The sequence below is a fragment of the Cynara cardunculus genome (genome assembly GCF_001531365.2).
Source record: "Cynara cardunculus var. scolymus isolate 2C chromosome LG 3, CcrdV1, whole genome shotgun sequence".
Taxonomy (NCBI): Eukaryota; Viridiplantae; Streptophyta; class Magnoliopsida; order Asterales; family Asteraceae; genus Cynara; species Cynara cardunculus.
Genome location: NC_037530.1, coordinates 28,884,256 through 28,908,767, shown reverse-complemented (window position 1 = coordinate 28,908,767; position 24,512 = coordinate 28,884,256). Strand labels below are relative to the sequence as shown.

At 37.2% G+C, this 24,512-nt stretch overlaps 2 protein-coding genes and 1 pseudogene across 4 annotated transcripts; all 3 read right to left on the bottom strand.

Moving 5' to 3' along the window:
* LOC112509115 lies at positions 1-567 on the bottom strand. Its single transcript, XM_025113981.1, has one exon. The coding sequence runs from the start codon at positions 565-567 to the stop codon at positions 1-3; it is 567 nt and encodes a 188-aa protein (XP_024969749.1).
* A 7,866-nt stretch (positions 568-8,433) lies between these two features.
* Positions 8,434-10,246, bottom strand: LOC112509114 (annotated as a pseudogene).
* Positions 10,247-13,485: 3,239 nt separating this feature from the next.
* LOC112509262 lies at positions 13,486-24,188 on the bottom strand. Of its 3 annotated transcripts, XM_025114120.1 has the most exons (11): positions 24,039-24,188; positions 21,754-21,842; positions 20,662-21,570; positions 20,473-20,590; positions 20,198-20,389; positions 19,080-19,868; positions 16,388-18,977; positions 14,684-14,859; positions 14,523-14,582; positions 13,975-14,373; positions 13,486-13,660 (listed from the first exon to the last, which is right to left on the bottom strand). In XM_025114120.1, exons 1-10 carry the CDS (start codon positions 24,091-24,093, stop codon positions 14,003-14,005), a joined length of 5,349 nt encoding a protein of 1,782 aa, XP_024969888.1. In that variant the 5' UTR covers positions 24,094-24,188; the 3' UTR covers positions 13,486-13,660; positions 13,975-14,002. The 3 variants fall into 3 exon arrangements, with proteins under 3 accessions (XP_024969888.1, XP_024969887.1, XP_024969889.1); XM_025114119.1 differs by lacking the exon at positions 13,486-13,660 and having other exon boundaries at positions 13,704-14,373; XM_025114121.1 differs by lacking the exon at positions 13,486-13,660 and having other exon boundaries at positions 13,704-14,373; positions 20,324-20,389.
* Between the last annotated feature and the right edge of the window lie 324 nt (positions 24,189-24,512).

The following is a 24,512-nucleotide window of genomic DNA, read 5'->3' as shown; positions in this document are numbered from 1 at the left end:
TTAGGTAGTTCCTTCTTTCCCCCCTCTTCCTGACCCGTTACCTGAAACTCTAACATTGCTTATGGTCCCCTTTTGGATTTTAGGACATTCAGACCGTATATGACCTGATTCCCCACAATCATAGCAAAGTTTGCTTTCAGTACACTCCCTTGATGTGTGCCCGAGTTTTCCGCATCGAAAACATGTCACTTTTGCTGCCCAACATTCACCCTTATGTCTTCGATTGCATTTGGTGCACTGAGAAATTGTGAACTCTCCATTTCGTGCCTTCATATCTGTCATCTCCCCCTTGGATTTCTTTGTCAATTTACTTGATGCTTCCCATTTCCTTTTGACCTCCCTTCTCTCCCTAGTTGCCTTGATGTTATTTTCCATCGCAACAGTCGCCATTTCCACAGCTTGAACAAACGTGGTTGGTTTAACCATATCCACATACTGCTTTATCTCTATCCTTAGGCCATCCTTAAATCGATCTATCTTTCTTTGCTCAGTTGCCCCCTGATAAATAGCAAACCTAGCCTTTTCTGTTATCAGCCTTATTTGTGCCCGTTGTAGGTTTTCGATCATTCCCCTAGCCCTATCATTGTCCCACTTGAGGTAGACCAACTTATTCCACAACTCAGTTTTCTCTCTTTACAGAGATTCTATCCTTTCCTCCAAGTTGGTGCATGTGGGAGGCTGCGCTACCACAGGTGTCCCTTGAAATGAACCCTGAGTTAGGTTACTCCCTAGAGATGTTGGATTGTCACCCCTGGGTATGCGGTTCCAACTGGGAGCCATACTGGTGTGACGACTATCAATACTCTCACAATGCGGGCCTAGTCCGAATGGTACCCTCCGTCCTACAGTTTTACCCCCACGTCCTCTCCCACGATTAACAGACCTAGTGTGTATAGTGTGCACCATCTTCCTACAAAACCACAAGGAAAACACTAAGTCACACATTAATAAAACAAACTTAATTGTAACATATATAGTGATACTAAACACCTCACAAGTTTAATACCTATTTCTCTTAAACTAATGGCTCTGATACCAACTTGTAACACCTTCATTTCAAATACAAGGTTCCACATAATAAAATATAATAATAACAAAAAATCAAAAATCTAGTGACTAATAAAGCCTTATTGCAGCGGAAGTCTTACAATAATTTAATCGTAATTAATATCTCAAAACTAACACATCCCATATCGGTTACATTACATATAAATTCAATTAAAATACTAAGGATTTTATAATATATAACTCGGATAATAGTTCTATTTCCTACGCAGAACCTTTACCTTTTCCCGTTCTTGAACACCCAGCTCCTGAGATGCATACTAATAGTCATCTTTATAAAGCTCGGTGAGTTCATGGTTTTAATGCACAATCATACATATCTCATCATGCATAAAATAAACAATAACCCAAATAAAATAACATGCACATTTGTTTCAAACCCTTTTGAAATAATAATGATATCTCTTAATTTTCCGTCGGGTTAAGATGTTAGCGTCATCGGCACTTCCCTGGTTACACGGCTATCCCTTGTCCGGTCACCCATCCTTAGGATGTGTCATCCCTTATGACTTTTGATCCCTTCCCATACCTGACAAAAATATTAACTCTTTTATAACATGCTAATTAATGTTTAAAAACATGTAAACATATAGCATGCAACCCACAATAATAATTCATATACATGTAATAAACCCATAAACATGTACATAAAAAATATCGTAATGCTCAAATAATTTATACATAAGCATGCATCTCAGTTAAAATCTCATGAATACTCACCTGACTGTGTAGATTGTCGAATGATCTCCCTAACTAATAACCTTTAATTATTAAACCATAATAATCAATTAATGACTAGGTTTTCTTCAAAAATCGACCCAAAAGTCAAAACTATGTTAATAAGATCAAACCTAGTGACTTTTGAAGTTACCACTTAGTCAATTCGATTAACCTACGTCGAATATTGTTAAACCCCAAGCTTTAAGTTTTACAACGTCCTATAACGTCAATTTGACATTTTATAATATTTCCAACTCCTAATTAAATTGCGCCAACTATTATAACTACAAATACAACAATTTATTCCTATTATGAAAGTCCATTAACGTCGATTAATTTACCCTTTATAGCCATGTAAACTCCGTAAAGTGATTTAAAGCATTTCGATAGCCATCAATCTTTTTTCAACACTTTAATCTATTTATTCAATTTAAATTAATTTTAAACCACCTTTTTGCTAGACCGATACATTGTCGTATTCGACAAATTGTACAACCCCTTGTTCATGGTTTCAAATTGTTAAGACTCCGATTTTTTTTTAACCTTACGTTCTCTATTTTGAATCGGAAAATTATCTATTACCCGATCAACTAATCGGCTTGATAAACACATATATAAATCTCAAATCACTAGTGTAATATTAAATCAAGAATTATAAGGAGTCTCACATTTGTTTTATAGTTCAATCGAGGCTAAAAACGATACGACATCGGGTTTAAACCACCGTCGGTTTAACCGTCGCCGTTCAAGGCGATGACTATTAATCGGTAACCTTTAGGCCGCCATTGCAACCAAGTAACCCCGCCAATCAAGACGGTAAGAAGTTTTTACATAAAAATAAGATGTTATCTTAAACATAAAGTATTACATTATCGATGATTGAACGCTTACGAACTCGAATTCCCACCCTCGATTCGTAGTCTCGTCCTTCCCAAGTTCCCCTTCTTTTTTTTCTTTTCACTTGGCTTGAAGCTTTATTGAATAGCCTGAATACATATACATATATATATATATACACTCTTTCAATTGAAAAAAGGAAGGTTATATATATATATATATATATTCCTCCTTCATACCATAAATCTTGCCACCTTTCCAAACCATTACTCTCAATTTTTTTCACCAATTAATAAATTTATTTGATTCTCATTAAAATCACTTCCCACGTTTTTTTTTGAAACTTGAATAGCATTTCCAAAAAACATTCCATTAGATATTTATATATTATTATTATTATTATTTTAATTCAATTAGTTAAAATATAATTAATCTTCAATATATCACTTATTTCAAATACCCTTATTTTAGAGTGTTACACCTTCAACAACATTAATAGAGGAAGAAGATCTCCTTGGATTATTAAACATGAAACTTTTTGGAAAACCGATCAATCTATAACATTCTGCCTTAATATGACCTTTCTTCTTACAGTAATTACAAACAAAGTTTCTTTTCGTTTCAGCATTCATGAATACCTTTTCCCGTGCAAAATAATATTTATTAGCTAGCATTGCCATTCCTTCAGCATTCAACTTCACAGGGGCAGTAACTTTTCTTTGTTGTTCTTCTTGAATCAATGTCGCATAAGCATCAGCAATATTAGGAGTAGGTTTTTCATGAAGAATATTACCTCTAACTTGTATGTAACTATCATTTAAACCAAAAAGATATTGCACTAACTGCTGCCTTTCCATGCGTTTTATCCAAGTTTCTCTTGCAGTACATGTGCAATCAGGTAAATCATCAATTGTTGCAAATTCATCCCAAATTCGTTTAAATCTGGAGTAATATGTGGTAATCGAATCAGTTCCTTGAGCTATTTGATTCAATTCTTTCTACAATTGAAAAACAATAACCAGATTGATTGTTCGAACATATGGTGCAACTGTTTCCAAATAGCGCTTGTTGTTGTGTAATATATCAATCCTTCAGAGATTTCTTTAGTCATCGCATTGAGAATCTATGTAATAACAATGGAATTGCATCTCTCCCAATCATCATAAGTAGGATCATCTTCTGCAGGTTTCTTCGTTCTCCCATTCACAAAACCTAATTTGTTCTTGACAGAAAGTGCTAGAGACATCGCACGCTTCCAAGCTCCAAAACTCTTTCCATCGAAGATCTTCCTAACCAGCATCGTTCCAGGATTATTGCTCTGACTCAGAAACAAAGGATTCGAATAAGCAGAAGCATTCATGTTCTTATTTGCGTTATCTGTCTGTTTATCAGTCATATTGGGACTAACGAAAAAGAAAGTAGCGAGAACAAATCTGAAGAAGAAGAAACTGAAATTGAAGAATGAAAAATGAGAAGAAAGTCAGATTGGATTGTAGAGCTCTGATACCATGATAGACGAGAGTAGAGAGTAGAGAGAAATTGGGAGAAAAAGAAAAAAAGAAAGGAATTCTGTATTTTATGTATATTGAAAAGAAAAGGGGAAAAAGCTATATATACAAGAAGGAAACTAAATAGATTAACTATTTAAAACTAACAAACAGAAAATAATAACTAATTCTAACAATATTTGTGTAATATAGGGGGGTAAATCTTGATTTTAATGTTTATTTTTTACTTTTTGTTTTTATCAATATAATACGATTTATGTGCTTTTGAAAAAAGATAATGTTTTTATTTTTGAATAAAATTTAAATTTGAAAATAGTATAATTAAACTTGAAAAATAAATCAAAATTAGTATCAAATTAACTATTTAGTAGTTTTCATTGTTTTGATGCAACTTTTTTAATTCTATTTTTTATTATGATTTAATTTATATTTAATAATAAAATAATTTATTTATGGTTTAATAATATAAYTTTTTATAAAAATAATAATTAAGCATTTTGTTAGAACTCAATATTATTTTAATTATATTTTAGATTTTATATATTTAAAATGAATGTTTATTCTCTATTTGGATTTTTTATGTCTATTTGGCTGAATTAGGACAATGTAACATATCTCTATTTGTCCGATTAAGTCACCTTTCATGTGTATAAGTCGCAAGTAAACAGTCTAAAAGAGTTGTGTGAATAAGCCAATCATATCATTAAAGCAGAACATTTTGATAGTTTGGAGGTGGTGTAATTCAAGTTTTTCTAGGCGTATAACTTTTTTTAAAGATCAAGGAAACTATCCTATATCCTATAAGAATACCAAAACTGAATACGACTTCCGAGAATATATTAATAAGGTTTTCTTTACTCAAAAAACTTGAAACATTCGATTAAACTAGTCATTAAATATAAATGTGTATTTGTTGTGATTTCTTTTGTGATTATTCGACCATCCAATACTTTATGGAGTGTGTTAAATGCACCCTGTTTGTATCGCTAAATGCATCCATATGACTGTACCTATGAATTATTTTCATACACACATTAATATGAATACTTACTTTTTACATTCCCAATGAATAAATTGACTTAATTCTGATATAAAAATATAAATAATATTGTTCCACTGTAATTCTGTGATTTTTAAGTGATACATGATTTTTAATTATGAATTATGGTATGGTAATGATTACTGAATGTGTAGAGAATAATTTCTTATTAAGAAAATTTTTAGTGTTATGTCATGCTTGATTTTTGTTATAAAAAGGATTGTTATTTGTATCTTTTTAATGTTAAAATCAGGTTGATCCATGTATTGGTAATGTAAAAAGTGAAATTTGATATTAATATGTGTAGAAATAAAATTACTAGGTAGGGGTTTATTTGACAATCTAGAGGATACGATTAGTCTAGCCCTATAAAATATACAAATTATTTAATCATTGGCTAATATTGATGTTATGTTTTTATTTAGAGTAAAGTTTATTTTGTGGTCCCTAATGTTTGTCATTTTTAATGTTTTTCGTCTCTCAACTTTATACTAACAAATTTGTCTTTCATGTTTGACATCTCAAAATGGTTTTCATCCCTCCCTCTAACGACTATGACTTTTTTTCGTTAGATCTAATTAAATGAGGGATATCTTAGTCCTTCTAAACATTATTTTTGTTTTTCTTATGTTTATAAAAACCATCAAATTATTGGACATGCTATGTAATTAACTCGTGGGTGTGTGTGTGTATATATATATATGTGTGTGTGTGTGTGTGAGAGAGAGAGAGAGGGAGAGAGGCACATAGTGGAAAATACAACGCTCACTTTGTCGTCGATGACCTCCGACGCCCACCCCGGTTTGTCGTCGATGAACCCTTCACAGCAACTCCGACCACCCCTCCCCCTCTGTTGTCTGTTTCAGGTCAACACCTACCTCCCTCCTCTCCATCGGTGACTTAACCCATTTTTCCCCCCTCTAGGTTGTTGGCTGTGAGACTATGCTTCTATTGTGAAAATTAATCTTCTCAAGACTCGAAGATTTCTTGTTGATGTGGGCAGAAAGGGGGTCACCAACGTTTCATCGGAGACTGTGTATCTTGAGAAAGAAGAAGAAAGGGGTGGAAGTTTGAGGGGCTTCACCGGAGAATGGACGCTTATGGGGATTGAGACACTGGTTGTGTCACGACGTTGAGGGGAGGGGGAGATGGGATAAAGATGATGAAGGTGGGTTTTTTTTCCTCTATGATCCAAACCAGATACGGTTGTTGATGGTGGTAGTTTTTTAGAGGTGGGTTTTTCTCAATGAAGTCCTTGGCACCACTTCCTACTGAAGGCCTTCTTCTCCATTACAGAGGCCTCTGCCAACCATTGTTCAAAAAAGATTGAATTTGGCTAAAGGGTTTATGATTTGATGTTATGATGTTGGGAAAGAAAACAATGATATGTGAGACTTCATGAAATAGAGAGAGAAAAGTGAGATCAAAGAGGCAGAGGGTGAAATAGTTTCGTCATTGGCCGGAGATTGGGTCTTTGCCGGAGAAGATGAGCGGGAAAAACTACAATTTTGGCCCTTGGTCTTTGATTTTCTATTAATATGTATATACATAATTTCAATTTTAATATAAAATAATGCAAATGTTTAAAACGACTGAAATACCCTTCATTTAATTGGATTCAACGGAAAAAGTTAATGGTCATTAGAGGGAAGGACCAAAACTGTTGTGAGGTGTCAAATATGAAGGACAAATATGTTAAAATGAAATTGAGGGACGAAAACCATTGAAAGAGACAAAGTTTAGGGACCAAAAGTGAACTTTACTTTTTTATTTATTTATTAAATTCTAAATTCAACATTAACCGGGTAAGCGCTTACCTGGGTAAGAGTCGTCATCTTCACTTACCGGGTAAGACTCTCCATCCTTCTCATCATTCTTACCCGGTAAAATTCTTGGCCCTTGTGATGTTCATCCAATGAAGAAATTTATCCAGTAAGCACTTTCCAAGTAAACATTTAGTAAACAACCCCTTAGTTACATATTACGACTAGATTATTCAAGCACAAGATGAACGAAAGCTTAAAGGTAAATACGAAAGGCAGGGTTTAGGTTCAATAACTAAACTAAGCATACAATAATAACTAGTTAAACCGATCAATTAAAAATCCATCGTTAGTTCGATCTTGATTGAGATGCGAGTACGTGTCACTGAATCCAGAAGTGAAAAACTTGTAGAACAAACCCAAGTTTATTATGGTCCTTAACAAACTCTAACATCCTCTATTTTTTCTTAGATTTACACAGTTTAAAATAAGTTATTCAATCGGATCTTAATCATAAATGAGAAATTGAATAAGCTCTCGAATTCTCAAGTGTGATTAGCTTTATCGAATTAGAAACACACCAACTCAAAGCCATAGGCTTGTAGGCTCGACTTATTAAGGATTTGAATGCAAGATTGGTAGAATTACTCCTGAGACTCTATTCAGACTAAATGAAATCAATTGTTACTTTATCAAAGTTCTAAGACGGTTACGTATCTATGTTTTGACTAACAATTAGATGTTCAAATGAAAATGACATTGAAGTTAGACATCATGCAAATAAACTTGTCCCCAACGATTACAATGAGAGCTCAAAGTAACCAACTATCAAAATCGAAGTAACTCGATGTTGGAGCGAAAGGATTTAGCCATACATGACTAAATTTGAGTTACAAATGCAAAATTTGAAAGTTTACCTAAGAAGTAGCTTTTCTCCAAGTTGTCCTTTTTTGCTTGCAATATTCCATAAACCGCCCCCCAAATGAAAATTCTAATTGAGGTTTTATACCTCTTTTAGGAAGAAATTCATAAAGCACAAGTTTGGTCCCTAAAACTCCATCGTCGGCGATCCTAAGTGCGACTTTAGCTGTGGCCTAGGTCGGTCGTCCAACCTTCAAATGACGATAGTGGGTTTGGCAGTTTGAAACGCAACAAAAGTAATATGACCTTGGTTTTAAAAAGCGCGACGCGGTAAGGGTCCCGGAAGCTGACGCGTGATGCTGATGCGCTCACATCACGCACGTGATGCGCTCGCATCACGCACGTGATGTGCCCGATATTCAACAAATACTTATAAATTAATTTTGCATATCAATTTCTACCTTAAAAATACTTGCCTATCAAAATACTTCATTTATAACATAAATTAGTTCAAAAAGTGGCATTAGAATCTTAAAAAGTTCGTGAATCGGAATAACAGAACACACAAACTACTATCGTGAAGAACACATGTAAATGTCTAATAGTCCCCAATCCCTAAACTAAATGACTAAGTGACCAACTAATACTCCTTAAGATCAGCATCATCAAACTCCAACACGGGTTCATCTCTCTCATCATTATGAAATCCTCCAATATTTGCTTCCACCTCAACTTCATCATCTTCATCCTGAAGAGAATGTCCTTTTCCTCTAGCACTTCTAGTTCTTGATGGACCCGACCCATCATCATTTACTCTCCGGCTCCCTCTTGATGCTCTAGTGAAATGAGGAGTCTCATACGCCTCGGAAGCTCTACCTACGTCATCCCACGTAAGATCATCATCAATAAACACCAAATCATCATCTTCATCATCAATGTCCATCCTCCCATCAACCACTCATTACTTTCATCTATGTCTTCTAGAATGATAGGATCACTACTTCCCTCTTTTTTATATCGATGTTGAAAGGCATGACTGAATTTCACATAGACCATGTCATTCAATCTTTCTTGTGCTAACCTATTCCGCTTCTTGATGTGAAGCTGTCAAAAGTTGAATTAGATATTAGTTCATATATTTAAAATCAAATAACGAATTTATAACATCATGTACGACACTTACATGTTGAAACACACCCCAATTTCTCTCGCAACTTGTAGCACTACAAGTAAGACTAAGAACTCATATAACGAACTTTTGCAAGTTGGGAGATGAAGATCCAAATTTTGTCCACCACTCCGCTATAAGGAACAAATATTTAAAAAGTAAAATATCAATAGTGTGCAAGTATAAAAATATATTTGCAATTTAAGATGATTACCTGGTGCCATTGTCTTCCTTTTCCTAATAGCCGCATTTCTACCAAATAGCCCTGCCGCATTTTGATACTTGCCTAATTCTCTTAAGATTAGGTCTTCTACTTGAGGACTTGGAGCCAACCTTTAAATACAAGAATGTAAACCTTCCATGACTTCTTCACAACTTATAATCCTGTGTGCATTATCATAAAAAGTAGACTGGTTTAGGTAATGGCATGCGGCATGCAATGGTCGATGGAGTTGACATTCCCACCGATGATCAATTATTTCAAAAGTTTTCTTGTAAAGGTCCTCTTGATTGGGAAAGCTTTTAGCAATAGCCTCCTTATCCCTATCCATGGCTTCATAAATATAACCCATGACCGGCTTTCTTTCCCCGTCAACTAACCTAAGAAAACTAACAAGAGGGCCCGTCAACTTGAGAGCATACACAATATTCCTCCAAAATGTCTCTTATAAGATGTAGGTGTGCAACATATTTCCCTTCTGTTCACTTAACCATTTGCTATCCATCCATTCTTGAGAAGTAATCATCTTTCTCAAGTTATTCTTTTGATTGTGAAATTGAAGAGTGATAAAAGATGTAGCAAATCTTGTAATTGCGGGCCTATGCAAGTTCCTTTGATTCGTGAACTTCCGCATCAAGTTCACTAAACCAACAAAATTGTATATGTATCCATTAGCGAACATTGCCTTCTTCAAACAACTTTTCATGCGAGGAATTTGTTTCCCAATATCCTCTAACATAAGATCTATGCAATGGGCAGCACATGGAGTCCAATAAAGATGTTTTCTCGTAGCTTCTAGCATCTTCCCTTTCAAGTTTAAAATAAAAATATTAGGTGACAATACATATTATTATTACATATATAATATTATTAATATATAATTAGGAATAGACTAAAATAGTAACTCTTACCCGCTTTAACGTAAGCGGATGCATTATCGGTGATCACTTGGACTACATTTTCTTTTCGAACATCATCCACCATTTTATCAATAATCCCAAACAACAAATTTGCGTCTTTAGAGACATCGGAAACATCCATAGACTTCACAAATATGGAACCCATTGGAGAGTTCACCATAAAGTTAATTATGTCTTTTTGGACAACCGAATCTTGTCATCCATCCGATAAAATAGAGCAACCTTTTTGGGCCCATTCCCTTTTATGTTCCTTTACTTCTTCTTCAACGATTTTTACTTCTTGGTTGAGTAAAGGGACTCTTAGCTCATACATGCTTGGTGGTTTCATTCCAGGGCCAAATTGGCCAATAGCTTCAATCATTACGCTAAAGCTATCATAAGTAGTGGCATTAAAAGGAATATCGGCATCATAAAACCACCTTGTTATTTGCGTACAAGCTTTATCCCTTAACTCCTTTCGAACCACCACATTTATGGTTTGTTGTATCCCTCCTTTTCCATTTTTTTTACCTTTGCTGATAGAAGGCAGTGTCCTCGGTGGGTTTTCTAGCGACTAGCCGTAATGAATGTCGTTCGTGTCTCTGTTTGTTCTCATGAGTGTGGATCGAGTCCAAAGGCCCTTGAGCTTTGGATCTAAAATCCCAAAATAAAACATAAGGATGCATGTTTAGATATAAATATATGTGAAAAAATCGATTATCATCTCTCGAGTCTCTGTTATTCCTGAACAAGTTCATCACCTGCATTCAATACAGTAGTTTCACTGGAATTTCTCGAGTCCAAGTGTAGAGGCCGTGTGTAGTGTAAAATCAAGTTGTGGATTCCGGGTGCATTGCAAGTGTGTACTTCTATATGTAAGTATGTCTATGTATGAGAGAGATGAGAGAGACGGATGTTACCTAAAATCTTAGCTTAGTATGACGTCATCAAAATCATCTAATAGTTTGTCATTATTCTGGTTTGGTATTTCCTCAGTTGGGACCAAACTCTGCTTCTTTTTATGTATGTAAGATGAGACATGTAGCAGATACGGGCGTTGAATCACCGGGAACTTGAACTATAGACTGTGGGTGGTTGAACTCAATGACCGTGTGACCCATAGTGATTCCATTCTAGCAAATAGTAACGCCCGAAAAATTTAAAAGTAAGTAAAATTCCTAAGCTTTATAGTTATGGTTGTTTCATCCTTTGTTTATCAAAAATAAGGTATTTGGTAGGTAGTGGGGTTGCACTAGATTAGCATGTTGAGCAAGACAAGGGACTCTAGAGGGTGCTTTGGGAGGAAAACTTTCTATACAAACGAGGATATTGTGCCCAGCAATAGTGACACCTGGGCAAAATAGATGTCAAGATCGCTAGCATGGGGGATCTCTCGATACAATCCGAGCGATAGCACTTGCAAAAGTGCCCATGTCACAATCGCCAGGCATGCCCAGATCACCATAAATGCCGATTTTTAGCTTATTGTTACATTTACTCCTCTTATCTTCCTCCTTTCTCCTTCATCAATGTTGCTAGGGTTTTCCTTCTAGACCCAAACGAATCCTTTCAAGTATTTAAGGGTTTTCAAGTCAAGATCTCAAGCTAGGGTCAAGATTCAAGTTCATAACCTCCATTTCTAGAGTATTGCTTGATTTTCTAGGTTTTCTCTAAAAACCTAGCAGATGAGTTTTAAATGATTTGTAAAACTAGATACATAACTAGGCGGAGGCCAAATAAACCACCCGACCCCTTACATCTGTAACTGTAACAGTCACAATGATGTCGTGTTCCTTGATGTTATTACAAGCTTTAATTTCAAATATTGTACAACTATTTGGTGATTTGATCTTATGTTCATATTTTGATGAAGTTTAGAGCATTTTGGGGCAAATCTTCATATTGTGGTCATATTAATGAATCTTTGTGAACTAAATGTCTAATGCGATAGTTTGTATGAATTTTGATTCATCACCTTGATATTTATGTCGAAAATCGTACTTGTTGGGATTTTGACCAAAGATTGGGACTTTGTCTATAAATATTAGTCTTATGAGCTTGAATTATCTTATGATGGTATTTAATAACTCATGTGGCTTAATAGATGAAAGGTTATCTAAATGTGGATTAGTTGGATATTTCATTGAGTTATATGTTGGATGAAACTTTCCAAGTAGGTACTAGGAGGGTTGAGTCTTGAGTTGTTACTTTAGGGGTAGACACTAAGACCTCCGCCGCTTGAGGTGTTACCTTTGGGGTAGACACTAAGTGTGCCGAGTCTTGAGGTGGAATTCGCAAAAATAGAATAAGGAAAACCGGCTCTTAAGGTAAAACTTGTTAAGTAGTCATTAGGACACTTAGACTATAAGTCTTGAAGTGTTATGCGACAACGTTGTTTGAGTAACATACTTTTGTGTTCTTGTCACTCTCAATGGATATGGATCTCCCCATTGATTCCACCTAAATGTTGTACTGTCTTACAAACGATTTCTAACTAATTATATTACAACTGCCTACTTATTGTTCATGCTCACTAGACTTTTTGGCCTCACACTTGTTTTGGTGTCAGCATGTATCTCAGGTTCTAGTGGCGTAGTCGCCAAGAAGATTTGATTGATTCGTAAGAGAGAGAGTTTAGGGGATATTTTTGAGACACCAACTATTGACATTATTTTGGTGGTTTAGGTGACACTCAAATGTAATCTTATTTCTTTTAAAAAAATTAGATTAGGAGGTTATTATCCTCATGACCAATTGTTACAGATTGTAATTTAACATGCGTATTTAAGTTTCCCCTTTTGGGTAGGCTTGCATCTTGCTATTTTAATATCACATTTCCGGTTTAGTTGGAAATTTTTGTTGTCCCATTTTTAAAGTGTTACACAAAGGAACATATCTTAGTTCATTGGACTAAAGACTGTGAGTGGTTGAACTCGATGACCAATGTCCCATGATAGAAGCTCTATAACATGGATTCGTGACCCACTTTTGTGTTCCGCCACAATCAATGGTAATCGGGTCTCCCTCGTCATCGCGAGATGTGTTATTGATTTTATTGTCTTCTTGTTGAAATTCCTTGAACTCTTTACTTGTTTAAGCTTTACATTCCCGATTTCATGATTCTAACTTTACTTACAGATTTGTTTGAACTCATAAGTCATCAAGTCTAAAACTTTTACTTAAATGACAAGAATATTAGGATCTCTTGGTAATGCGGCTCCCAAGGTTTGATTGCCATTAGGGACATTTTTGTAGATACTACTTTTAAAGATCCATAGTGTCACATATTGAATAGAATTCTTTTGAATTTCATGGTGACACTAACTTCTTCACCTAGTATTGGTTTAGATTATTAGATTGTGTGTTAACCTCGAACGACTCCATCTCCGGCGGGAGGATACCCACATTCGTCTTCGGTTCCCCTACCCCACACATCACCATCCTTCATCTAAGATCTGAAACATTGCCGACCATCACCCTTCATTTTGAAATCGAAACCAAAAATCTCAAGACTCGTGAAATCGAACTCAGAAATCTTAGAGCTCGTGAAAAGTCTTGTTGCGCTGCGGCCCCAGGGAAGCTAAACCAGTTAATGATACATGCAAGAATGAAAGGTAGAAATAAAGTAAGAAAGTAGGATATGGATTCTTCACTAGTAATAGCACAAAATTGGTGGAGCAGTTTTTTAATTGTATTATAGCTCCTATAACCACCCAACAAAACCCTAAACTTCAAAATTAATATCATCATGTACACACATCCCTCTCTTTCTTTATCTCTCTCTCTATCTCCCTCTCTCTCTTTTGGGACAAAAGTATTTACAACTACAATTATAAAAAGATAAAATAAAAAAACAAAACAAAACAAAACAAAACAAAACAAAGCAACCCTTACCTTACCTTAAAGAGTCCTTATAACTTGGTCAGTCTTCCACAGTATCAATCTCTCCCATCATAATCCTGTTGCTCACCACATTGAAACCTAATACTGCTGGGCTCACCTTCTTCCCTTTCTTTCCTTTCTTCTTCCCTCCTCCCTTGGCCGAACCGCCATCTGCCGCCACTCTTTTACTCTCCGGATCCCAAAATCCATCATTCACATCTCCACTCACCACCTTTTCGTCATTCCCACTCAGAAACGCAATCTCCAGGACATCTGTCGGTAGAAAATCTTTGTAGTTGAGGAATTTCTCAATGAATTCATGGTCGGGGTCATAAGACCCAAGATTCTCCTTCAGCAGTACCTCTGCTTCTGATCTAGATTGCCTTAAGCAGAACTCCAGAAAACTTGTATCTGACAAAAACAAAATACCAATTATTTACTCAAAAACTCTCTAATTTTCCAGTAAAAGCATCATTATGCAATACATGCAAGTTGTGAATCAAATTCGAAGAATATTTCAAAACTTCATGGTAGAGCTACAATTTCAAATTCTGCAATACCTTTTGTTCCTAGAAGCCTCACACATTCACTCTTGCACCAATCTCTGAAGTCCATAGCTTCTGAAAAATCACAAGTACATAATTATATGCAAGCTTGGTATGGCTTGGCTTGGCTGGGCTGGCTGGCAGCATTATCTCAAGTCAAGTCAAGTCAATTTTACCTGAATGTTTAGCCAGCACGTCTCTTTTCCCTTTCAAAGCAGGAGACGAGGAAAGGGGTGCTTCAGCTGATCTGCCACCAACAGACTTCTGCCGGCTTATAGACCCACCAGAAATTCCTTTTCCCATAGTGCTCTTAGCCCAACTGCCTTGATTTGCAAGTTGAGGAAAATCTGACCTGGAAGCATAAAAAATGTTCACAAATGATTGAAGTGCAGCAACAAAAACACAGACACCATAAAATTAAAGATATAGGCCTGCATTATGCTTCACGGAACAGTTGCCCAAATTAAACTGACATACTTGTTATCAACACAAAACCAAGAATTCTTAAGGCAAAACTAACTGGTGTTCTAATGATGGCATGCAATCACATGAAAAGATATAGAACATTCTCTAGTAACTAAATCATCATAAGTCTGTCTGTCTAGGTGTTTCTGATGAAAAGCACTTGATGACAAGTGATAGAGATTGACATCTATAACCTACTGCTGATAGCCTGATAGAAAGTTGAACATGACGAGACCAATGCATAATTCATGACAAAAGCATACGAAACTAATATACACAAAACATCTGGAAATTTGATTGAGAACATTCATCAGAAGAGCAAGACTCCATCCATTCTTTTTGAGCTTAAAAGTTCCTCTCAACACACTCTTTTCAGCCACCACAGAGATGCGAAATGGATGTCATTGCATATATACAACTTCATAATGAAATATACTTGGCAACTAGTGGACTTCAACGTAAAAATCTTTAAAACAAGGAAGGTCAATATGAAGTTCTTCAGAAAATCTGAAAATTTAGTTAAAACATACAGAAATTTGATTAAACATTCATCAAATAAACACAACTCCATATATTTGGTCTCAGCTTTTATTAACTATCGAAACACTCTTTCCACGTTGCAAACCATGCAGGAGATAGGTTCTGGAAGTTATAGTACAAAATACACAACTTTGTAATGAGCATGCAGGTTCAAGTAAGGTTAGTCAAGAACGATATACTTGATAACTACAAGAATTTATAGTAAATATAGTTGTCCACTTAAAACAAGTAAGATCAACATGAGATTCATAAGATGTAAAGCAGCAAGTATCCTGAAAGTTGAAAAACTAATAAACTTGTTAATTTCACCATCAAACCAAATAATCAAGAACACAAAGGAGAAATAAAAATATGTAATAGAAAAACTGAACAGTCTGGTCTACAATGATTAACAATAATAGTTAACTCCCAATAAAAAAAAAATCTGTGACGATAAATGAGCAAGCAGATACAAGTATAAAACTGCAAGTAGAATAATCAAAAATGCAATAATTCCTCTCTACATCAGGAAAAAAAATGATCAGTGACAGAAAATGACAAATTTTAGGAGAACTAGCCATAATACTCCATTGCTACTAGCATGATCGAATGAATGATCCCACAATAAATCTTTACCTCTTTCCCTTTTAGATATAATATTTGTTTTATTCTTTTTCCTCTAGTAGCTACACATACACAATCACTAGCTCATGACTCATGCGGCCTCAACATGCCCTTCTTTATCATGGCTTACAACATGCTATGCAGGTATTCATATGCATAATTTTGAGGGTACAGCTAAACCTGATACTAGAGGAAGTTAATGTAATCATCCATAAGTGAAACAGGCATGAACATATAGAAAATGTTATAAAGTGGGGGATAGAATAACATACCGTTTTGCTTCTTGCTTTGTATGATCTACTGGACCCCAAAACAGATCATCATCAACTTTGTTTCGTGACTGAGAAGAACCGTGTGATATAATTTGGATGGGAGATGCAGCCTTGGCAGGAGATGATGCAGAAGATGACCATGAAGGCCCATTACCACGATTGGACTGAGCAGATGTAGATTTTTGAGTGGGCATTGGTATTTGATGCTGCCCAGAAGACACCTTTTTCTCTTGTTCCTTAAGAATGTCCCTCAATGAGGTGTGTCTTGCCAACTTTCCAGGATCAGTGGACCAAGCCGGAGCAGGCGAAGGAGTCGCAGCCTCCCCTTTCCAGACCACAAAATCTCCCAGTGAAGGACTAGAAGGGACAGCTGGTAATATATCTTTCTCCTGTAGCACCTGACGTGAATGTTTGCCTTTCTCATTTGGACTTGAATTGACAGGCATCTCAGCAGCAGCAGACACAGAAACCTTCGCTCCTGCAGCCTTAGCCTTTGCAGATTTTTTCCGACTCTTTTTTGTTTCTTTAGCCTCAATAAAATTACCTTCCTCAATTGAATCTGACTGAGAACTTACCGGTGTAGGCAAATGAAAGATATTGTCCGAAGTTGCAGAATTCTTTTCACTTGATTTCACAGGCACTTCTCCAGCCAAAAGATCATGCAACTGGCTCCTGCTCTTCTGATTTTGGGAACTCTCTGCAACTCGTAAGTCAGAACTGGTCCAATCTTTCTTATTTTCCACAAACTTGTGGTCCGGATTGCCAACAACACCAGCCCAAGGGGTGGATATATTCATTGACCCTAGAGATGTTGAAATATCAGAAACAGTAATCTCTGCCTGAGCTTGTGACTGGGCCTGAGCCCTTCGCTGCTCTTCCTGCTGAATTTCTAACAATGACTTCGGCTTAAAGCCAGGAGCAGGCTTCCATGCTCGTTGACCAGTATAAACTTGTGTGTTATCTTGTGGCATGGATCCTGCCTGTCCAACTTCATTCTGCTTCACCAAGATTTGGCTGACATCACCAAGCATACTTGCATGATCTTCTGTGACTACACTAGGTTTGCTCTCTCCAACTTCTACTGAAGATGCTACCAGTTTGGGTTCAACCTCATTGATCTTGGTCGCTTCAGCTTCGGATTGCTTTGTCTGCTGTGATTTAGATACTGCCTTGGCCACATCAGAGGATTGTGCCTTGGACGACTTATGTTTCTTCAACTTCTTCTCAGTGGATTTTTTAACCTCACGAACTTCAACATCTTTTGCTTCTTTCAGACCATAGGTTTCATTAGATGGTTTGCTCTGAACCTTTGCCACCTCAATGACACCAACTGGCAGCACCTCCAAATTATCAAGACGTGCAGACCCTAAAACATCATTATCAACAGCTCCCACAGAAGGAATAACCAAAGATTTTTTAGACTGGTCTGCAGGCTCAGAAATTAAAGCAGCATTAGAAGTAGCTAATTTAAGATTTTCATCTGTTCTCAAATCAATCTTCACTGCCTGATCCTGGACATCAGGTTCCTTCTGGTGACCAATCTCATCACCTCGTTCCGGAACGGTAGCAACCTCACCCTTTTGTTGCGTTGTATTCCCCAACAATTGATGGGGTAAATGTATAGAATCTTCAGAACCGGCACAAGGATTGTCGACTGGAGTAACAATTGCAGGCATATGAGCAATGTTAGTAGTGTTGACATCCTGCATATTAGGAACTTGATTCTGTAATCCCATCTGCAACATCTCATGTGAGGAAAATCCATGATCTACTGAAGAGTTCCCAACAGGCAACCCGGGCGACAGCATTGGTCCACAAGACTGCTCGCCAAAACGTTGCAGAGAATGTTGCTCTGTGAGCACATGGGAGAGCAGTTGCTGCCGCATTATCTGCTGCTGCTGCTGCTGCAGCTGCTCCTGTTTTTGTTGCTGCTGCTTTAGCAACAAGTACTCATCCAATACCGACAGCTGTTGCGTAGGTATGGGAGCTTGAGGTTTTATCTGTGACATATGTTGCTGCTGCAATAAACTTAAAATTTGATCTTGAGGGAGGCCAGAAGAAAGAAGCTTTTCTGCGGTTAGTGGACCAGAAAGATTATCGAAACCTTGGGTGCGTAAATTTGATAGTGAAGGCAGATTCTGTGCTTGCAACCTTTGCTGGACTGCAAAGGCTGTCTGAAGAGGGAAATGCTTACCATGAAGCATCTCTAGTTTATCCTGACGTGGGTCCAACCCTTGAACAGGAAAATTTGACCAGCTACTAACTCCACTGCTCATGGCAGAGGTAGATCTATCAGATAAACCTTGTAGGATGGACATGAATTCAGGGTTTGGCGCATTTGGGGGTAGAGGTTGCTGACGAAGATTCTCGGCAACAGCTGATAATATGTTTGATTGTGGAATGGTAGGCTCCTGAAGAATATCGGATTTAGAGCCAATAGCAGCATCCCTCCCAGTCCAAAGAGAGTAAGGATTAGACAAAGATTTTTGCCTTTCAAGCTGCATCAGCTTGGCCAATTGGTACAGGTTATCCCCACTCTCTGTTCCTACAGATGGAATTGAGCTAGAGTTCCCAAAATATCCCTGCATGCCTGTAAAGCAAACAAATTCAGTCATAAAACAAAATAGCAAAATCGAAGATTTGTCAAAAGCATTATCACATATTTCAAAATCCAAATCAACATCAAGACAACCTTCAGAAAGACCAAACTTCTCCAGTGGACCACCACTTATGTTACTGGACATCAGGGACTCAATAAACCTATTCTCAGCCTCTTTAGTCGAGCCATGTTGAAATCTAGGGTCGTTTTTCATCATGGCCTTCTCACCCAAGCCTGGTTGAACCTTACTACTACTTATGAAATTGGGCATACTGGATTCATCGTTGATTTCACTTTGTTTTGCAGCACTAAATCCAGGTGGTGGCCTGGCCTTTGCATGCAGGTGAGGCATAACATCACCAAGTGTAGCAAATGGCGAGTCCTGTGGTGCATTTGCAAGACGCACTAACAGATCTATCCCAAAGTATCCAGCCTCAAACCATCCAATGATATCACTGCCAGTAAAAGGACCTTGAATTGCACCCTGAGGATCTTTGTAAAAAAGAACAAGGTCTTCAGGTGATGGCTGAGAAAGCAACCTTGTTTCTTGTTCCCTGTCTATAATTCCAGGTGGTTGCCTTTTAATAACTGGATTCTCATTCACTTTCCATTTTAGTCCATCTTTGACATATGATGGACTTGTTAAACTGCTACTCCATTCATTGGTTGTATCCTTCTGTGGCTGTGACCAGCCTACCTCAGAGGCTCTTGACCTGATGTCAGTGGACATGTCCCTCAAGTCAAGCGAGTTTGGTTGTGCATGTTGTCCAATGGATAATGATCGCCATGTTGCCCCAGGGTGACCTGATGTTCCTTGCACTCTTGATTCTCTAGTATTTCCTGTGTCATCATTCCTTGCATGAAAACCGCCATCTCCTATTGCTGCAAACAGAAAATGACTTATGTTCATTGTTTCACAATTTCAAGCCTCTGAAAATGACCATATAGTCAAAACAACAATACAATCAATTAGAAGTAGGAAGCCCTACATACAGCCATAATTTCTCTCCTTTTCTCTCTCTCTCCCTTTCTCTCTCTCTGTGTCTCTCTTCTGGTGGAAGATTGTAGAAGTAGAAGCACACGCCATTTTTTGAACCACCAAATTTTATTATTTAGAATTTTATGCAATTGTAGAAACCATGTCACCCAGCAGCTTTGATCTAATTGTTTGTGATATGAATCAAAATCAAATGCATCGCTAAAAGATATACCTTCAGATTTTGCTTTGTAATCAATAAATGACTGGCGATCTTCTACCACATCAGCTTTGAAATTGGTCTCATACAAGTGCACCTGCTTCTCATGATGCAAGCCCTCGAAATAATCAGAATAATTACCTTTGAAACTGTCAGCAGTATCATCTTTATAATTGTCAGAAGCAAGTGGTAGATCTTCCCTACTCCCTGCTCAAAAAGCCACATTCAACAACAATCATAACATGAATGCACTATTATATTCACATAACTGTGATGAAAATTCTCGGTACCAGGCTTGGTTCTTCTAGACTGCACATCAACCATGTTGAGCCCAAATGATCCATCTTTAGTAATTTGAGGAGCACCACTACTTAAGATGTCCCCTTTGTCAATCCCCTTCAATATAAACTGCAAAAGAGAAACATATTAGAATTTACTCTTTAAGAATTTTAAGAGGGAGCAACTAGATTTTAGGTTACCAATTCTTCAGGGGTAGGTGAAATAAGTGCAAGAGGCTCCAGTGCTTCCTCCTGCGTAAGTGAAGACACTAGCATGGAACCATCTAACATTGTTCCACTGGCTTTCATATCAGTTGTCCTGTACACATCAAGCAACTTTGTCCTGCTATATCTCGTAGGAGAAGTCTCATCTTGGCGTCTGTCACCCAAGTCAGAAAAGGATCCTAAGGACTGCAAATGGGTGGAACTATTATTCATAGGGCTCCCTCCAGGGACACCCCTTCCACGACCAAGGGAAAATGTTGAATTAGGATTTTCCCCACGTCCCCGACCATGCACAAACATAGGAGTCTGCTTGTTTGAACTTGGGCTTTGGTAATGAGGTGGCTCAACTCTTCCACGGTTGAGGGCAGAGTTGGATCTCCATGGGCGAGGATGGTCACCCTCCCGCTCATCCTTTGCATAATGAATCGGATGTGATAACCCTTTGTCATGAGGGATTTCATGATCTTTTCCAGACTCTGTCCACTTGTCACGCATGCCATCAGTTTCCTTGTCATCAGGGCCCCAACGTGTGTTCCATTTACTCTCACGGCGCTGATCATGGTTTGCCTCCTTATTCCCCAAATCAGCCCACCTTTCAGATGGTGCACGGCGTGACTCTCCGTAGTTCCTTCCAGACGAGTTATCTGCCCACCTATCCACCTTTCGGCTGTCCTCAAGCTCTTTATTACCCTCCCTCCACCTATCCTTGCGAACAAAAGTATTTGTATCTCTTTCTTCATCACGCCAGCGCTCGCGGCTATCAAGCACAGAAGGCCTAAACACATCCTTCTTCTTCTGGGTATCATGGACATGGTCATCAATTCCAGGTGATTTCATGAACTCCAAACGATTGCCAAATGTTGGAGATGGACTCGTGGGGACCTCCTGCACCAAAAACATATAACAGAAAAATGAAGCAATCATGAGATTTTACAGTTCAAACTTCAACTAAGCAAAGCGCTAAAAGGAGCAACACGTCACCAGAGAAGAGAAAAAATTTGCAAACTATTCTCCAAACAAAACTAGAAAGGTAAAAAATTAAGTACAAGAAGGTGCGTTGTCACACACCGCGGTTATGGTTCCCATCTTATTCTCCCCGGGTTTCGACAGAAGCCACTGTGGTGACAATGGAATCGAACCATCAGACCCTTGGACATCTACACAAGTAAACATCCAAAGAACAATGAGTTCATCTACACAAAAGTTCAAATACAATAATAATCACTCATGAACAGATTAACCACCGACTCAAAAGGTTTATAATAACATTAACAGATACAAGACATAAAACAACTTCACCGAGTTCACATGTCCCTAGCAGGTGTTTGCTGACTAGAGTACAATGAAGCCAGAGGTAGTAAACTATCTCCAAGTGAAAGAGAATAAATAAGCCAAGAAATTTACAACATTAAGGGGCCGTTTACCAAACGCTTACCCGAATAAGTGCTTACCGACAAAATTCTATGCTATCACTTACTTACCGGGTAAGATTTTAGTCCACCAAAATGGTATCATATGCAACAATTTACCCGGTAAGCGCTAACCGTGGCAAGAATCTTCGCCCTCACTTACTGAGTAAGACTCTTGGTCCTTGCCTTCGCTCTTACCGTGTAATATTCTTGGTCCTTGCCATAAACATCCGGTAAGGCAATGTGACTTTTAAGTGCTTACCCGGGTAAGCAGCAGCGGATATAAGTCAATGGGGTCTCTTTGACCCCAGTCAAAAAAAATACTAGATTCAACTTGGAAAACTTTTTTATCCTCAATAAATTACTTAGTTTTATGCTTAGAGAACCCATTCAATTTTTATAAGACCCCATACATTGATTTTTTTTCTACCAAAACAAAAAGAAATAAATTCATTTCAATATTTTGTCTATTGTTTTGTTAAATCCATTTCAAGATTAGGCATCTCAATATCTAGTTCTTTTTGTATTATTAAGTACATCTCAATTCTCAAGATCCTGTTATTTTAGTTTAGTATAAAATGGTTTATGATACGTTAATTGTGTTATATGCTCAAAGCCTAAAACCAACTTCTAGTTATAAAATATATAAAATTATGGTACAATTTCTTATTGGGTTTAATTGTTATAGCAAAAGAATAACTGAAGCTGAACCGTTTAACCCGAAAACCAAATAACCGGAAACCATTTTGGTTCAGGTGGGCTATTCGGTTTGAAAAATTTTCGACACTCCTAAGTCAGACCTGCAGTGACCTGAGTTTATAGATACGCCACTGCAGGTAAGCGTTTGGTAAACGATATGAATTACCAAAGCAGATGACTTCTAAATAGTTCATCTGATAGGTCCATCCAACATCCCCAAGTTAAATGAGAAAATAACCTCTATTCTACAAAAAAATATGATACTAGTGCAATTTAACCACTACAAGACAAAGATGACCAAGCAATGGAACACACATGTAATGTAATGTGATCTTCAAGTAACCCTACATCTAAAGTGATCAGCCATATCATGACTTCATTTGCTCAACTTAACACTGGGTGTGGATCAAATTCCTACAAGTACCTGATTTGTAAAAACAACTCTCTGTGAAAAATCAAAATGCAACAAACAGCAGAATCAAGTTTTTAAATGTGAATTCTTTCTAAATACACCTCTGTTTCATTAGCAAGAAAAACCAAACCAAACCAAACAAGCTCTCAACGCTGAGATGAGATGATAAATAAAGCATGAAGTGATAAAGATCATGCCCGATACAGGATCACAAGAGACCCTAAATTGCCAGATGACCCCATATAGGTCCTTTTTTCCGAATACAAAAAAGCCCATGAGAAGCGCAAAACTGATAAATTAAGTGCAGAATATGTGAGCAAACGTGTAAAAATGATAAATGTATCCGGAATCGAAACCTCACTCCTGGAATCAAAGTGATGATAAAAGGGAAAATACAAATAAAGCACTAGCTGCTGTCGCTCTCGATATATAGACTCGAGATAAATGAATTAACTTCAAAATAAATTATTCCAGCTTGTGTTTGTTTCAAAACCCTAAAACTGCCACAGTAGGCGCAAATCGTCAATAGGATAAAATTTCGAAAACATTTCGTTCACGAATGAGTACATAAACTGAAAAACGAAAGAAAAACGTAAGAAAGAGGATAAATTCCCGTCGCATTTCTTATCCCAAACATTCAGCGGTTCAAAAACCAGTCATAGAAAACAAAAACAAATGCATTCAACATAGATACATTCATCCCATACAGAAACCCCTGAAATCTGTACAAGAAAGATAGGGTTTTAAGAAAAGAAGCCACAAAGTTGAGGAAATTATGAATAAATTAAAGATGAATTAGCCGGTAATCGGAAGCGAAAAGTCAATTGAATCACCTCTGGAGATCTGAGAGTTATGGAGGGAAGAATCAAAGTCGGTCTTGCCGGCCATTGATGATCGGAGAGAGATTGATAGCTCGGAGACGCCAAAGAAAGGAAGGGTTTTTTGACTGCGTATAGGAAGGTGTAAGCGAGATAGACACGAATGCGGGGGAAATATAGCAATGGGATTAAGGGCAAACGGAGTCTACATAAAATACAAATTTTATATAATAATAAGACTAAATTACACTTTTGGTACATCTGGTTCTCATTCATTGTCAACTCTCGTTCTTTTTCTTAAACTGATTACAATTTTGATCATTATGGTTGTTATTTTGTTTTATTTTCAGTCCATTTGGTCATCATTTTGTTTTGGATTTAAGGGTTGTTTGGTTACCTCTTAATAATTCCATTAAGAGACAACTTCTGAATCGTTAAGAGATGAATCTTATTTGCAAAAAAAAAGTCAGCATCTTAATGGTTATAAAA

Coding starts and splice junctions, on each gene's coding strand:
- LOC112509115 (XM_025113981.1), bottom strand. CDS start 567: ATGATCGAAAACCTACAACGGGCACAAATAAGGCTGATAACAGAAAAG.
- LOC112509262 (XM_025114120.1), bottom strand. CDS start 24,093: ATGGCCGGCAAGACCGACTTTGATTCTTCCCTCCATAACTCTCAGATC. Junction 19,869..20,197: donor TTACAAAGCAAAATCTGAAG/GTATATCTTTTA, acceptor TTCTGTTTGCAG/CAATAGGAGATGGCGGTTTT. Junction 14,583..14,683: donor CGTGCTGGCTAAACATTCAG/GTAAAATTGACT, acceptor GTGATTTTTCAG/AAGCTATGGACTTCAGAGAT.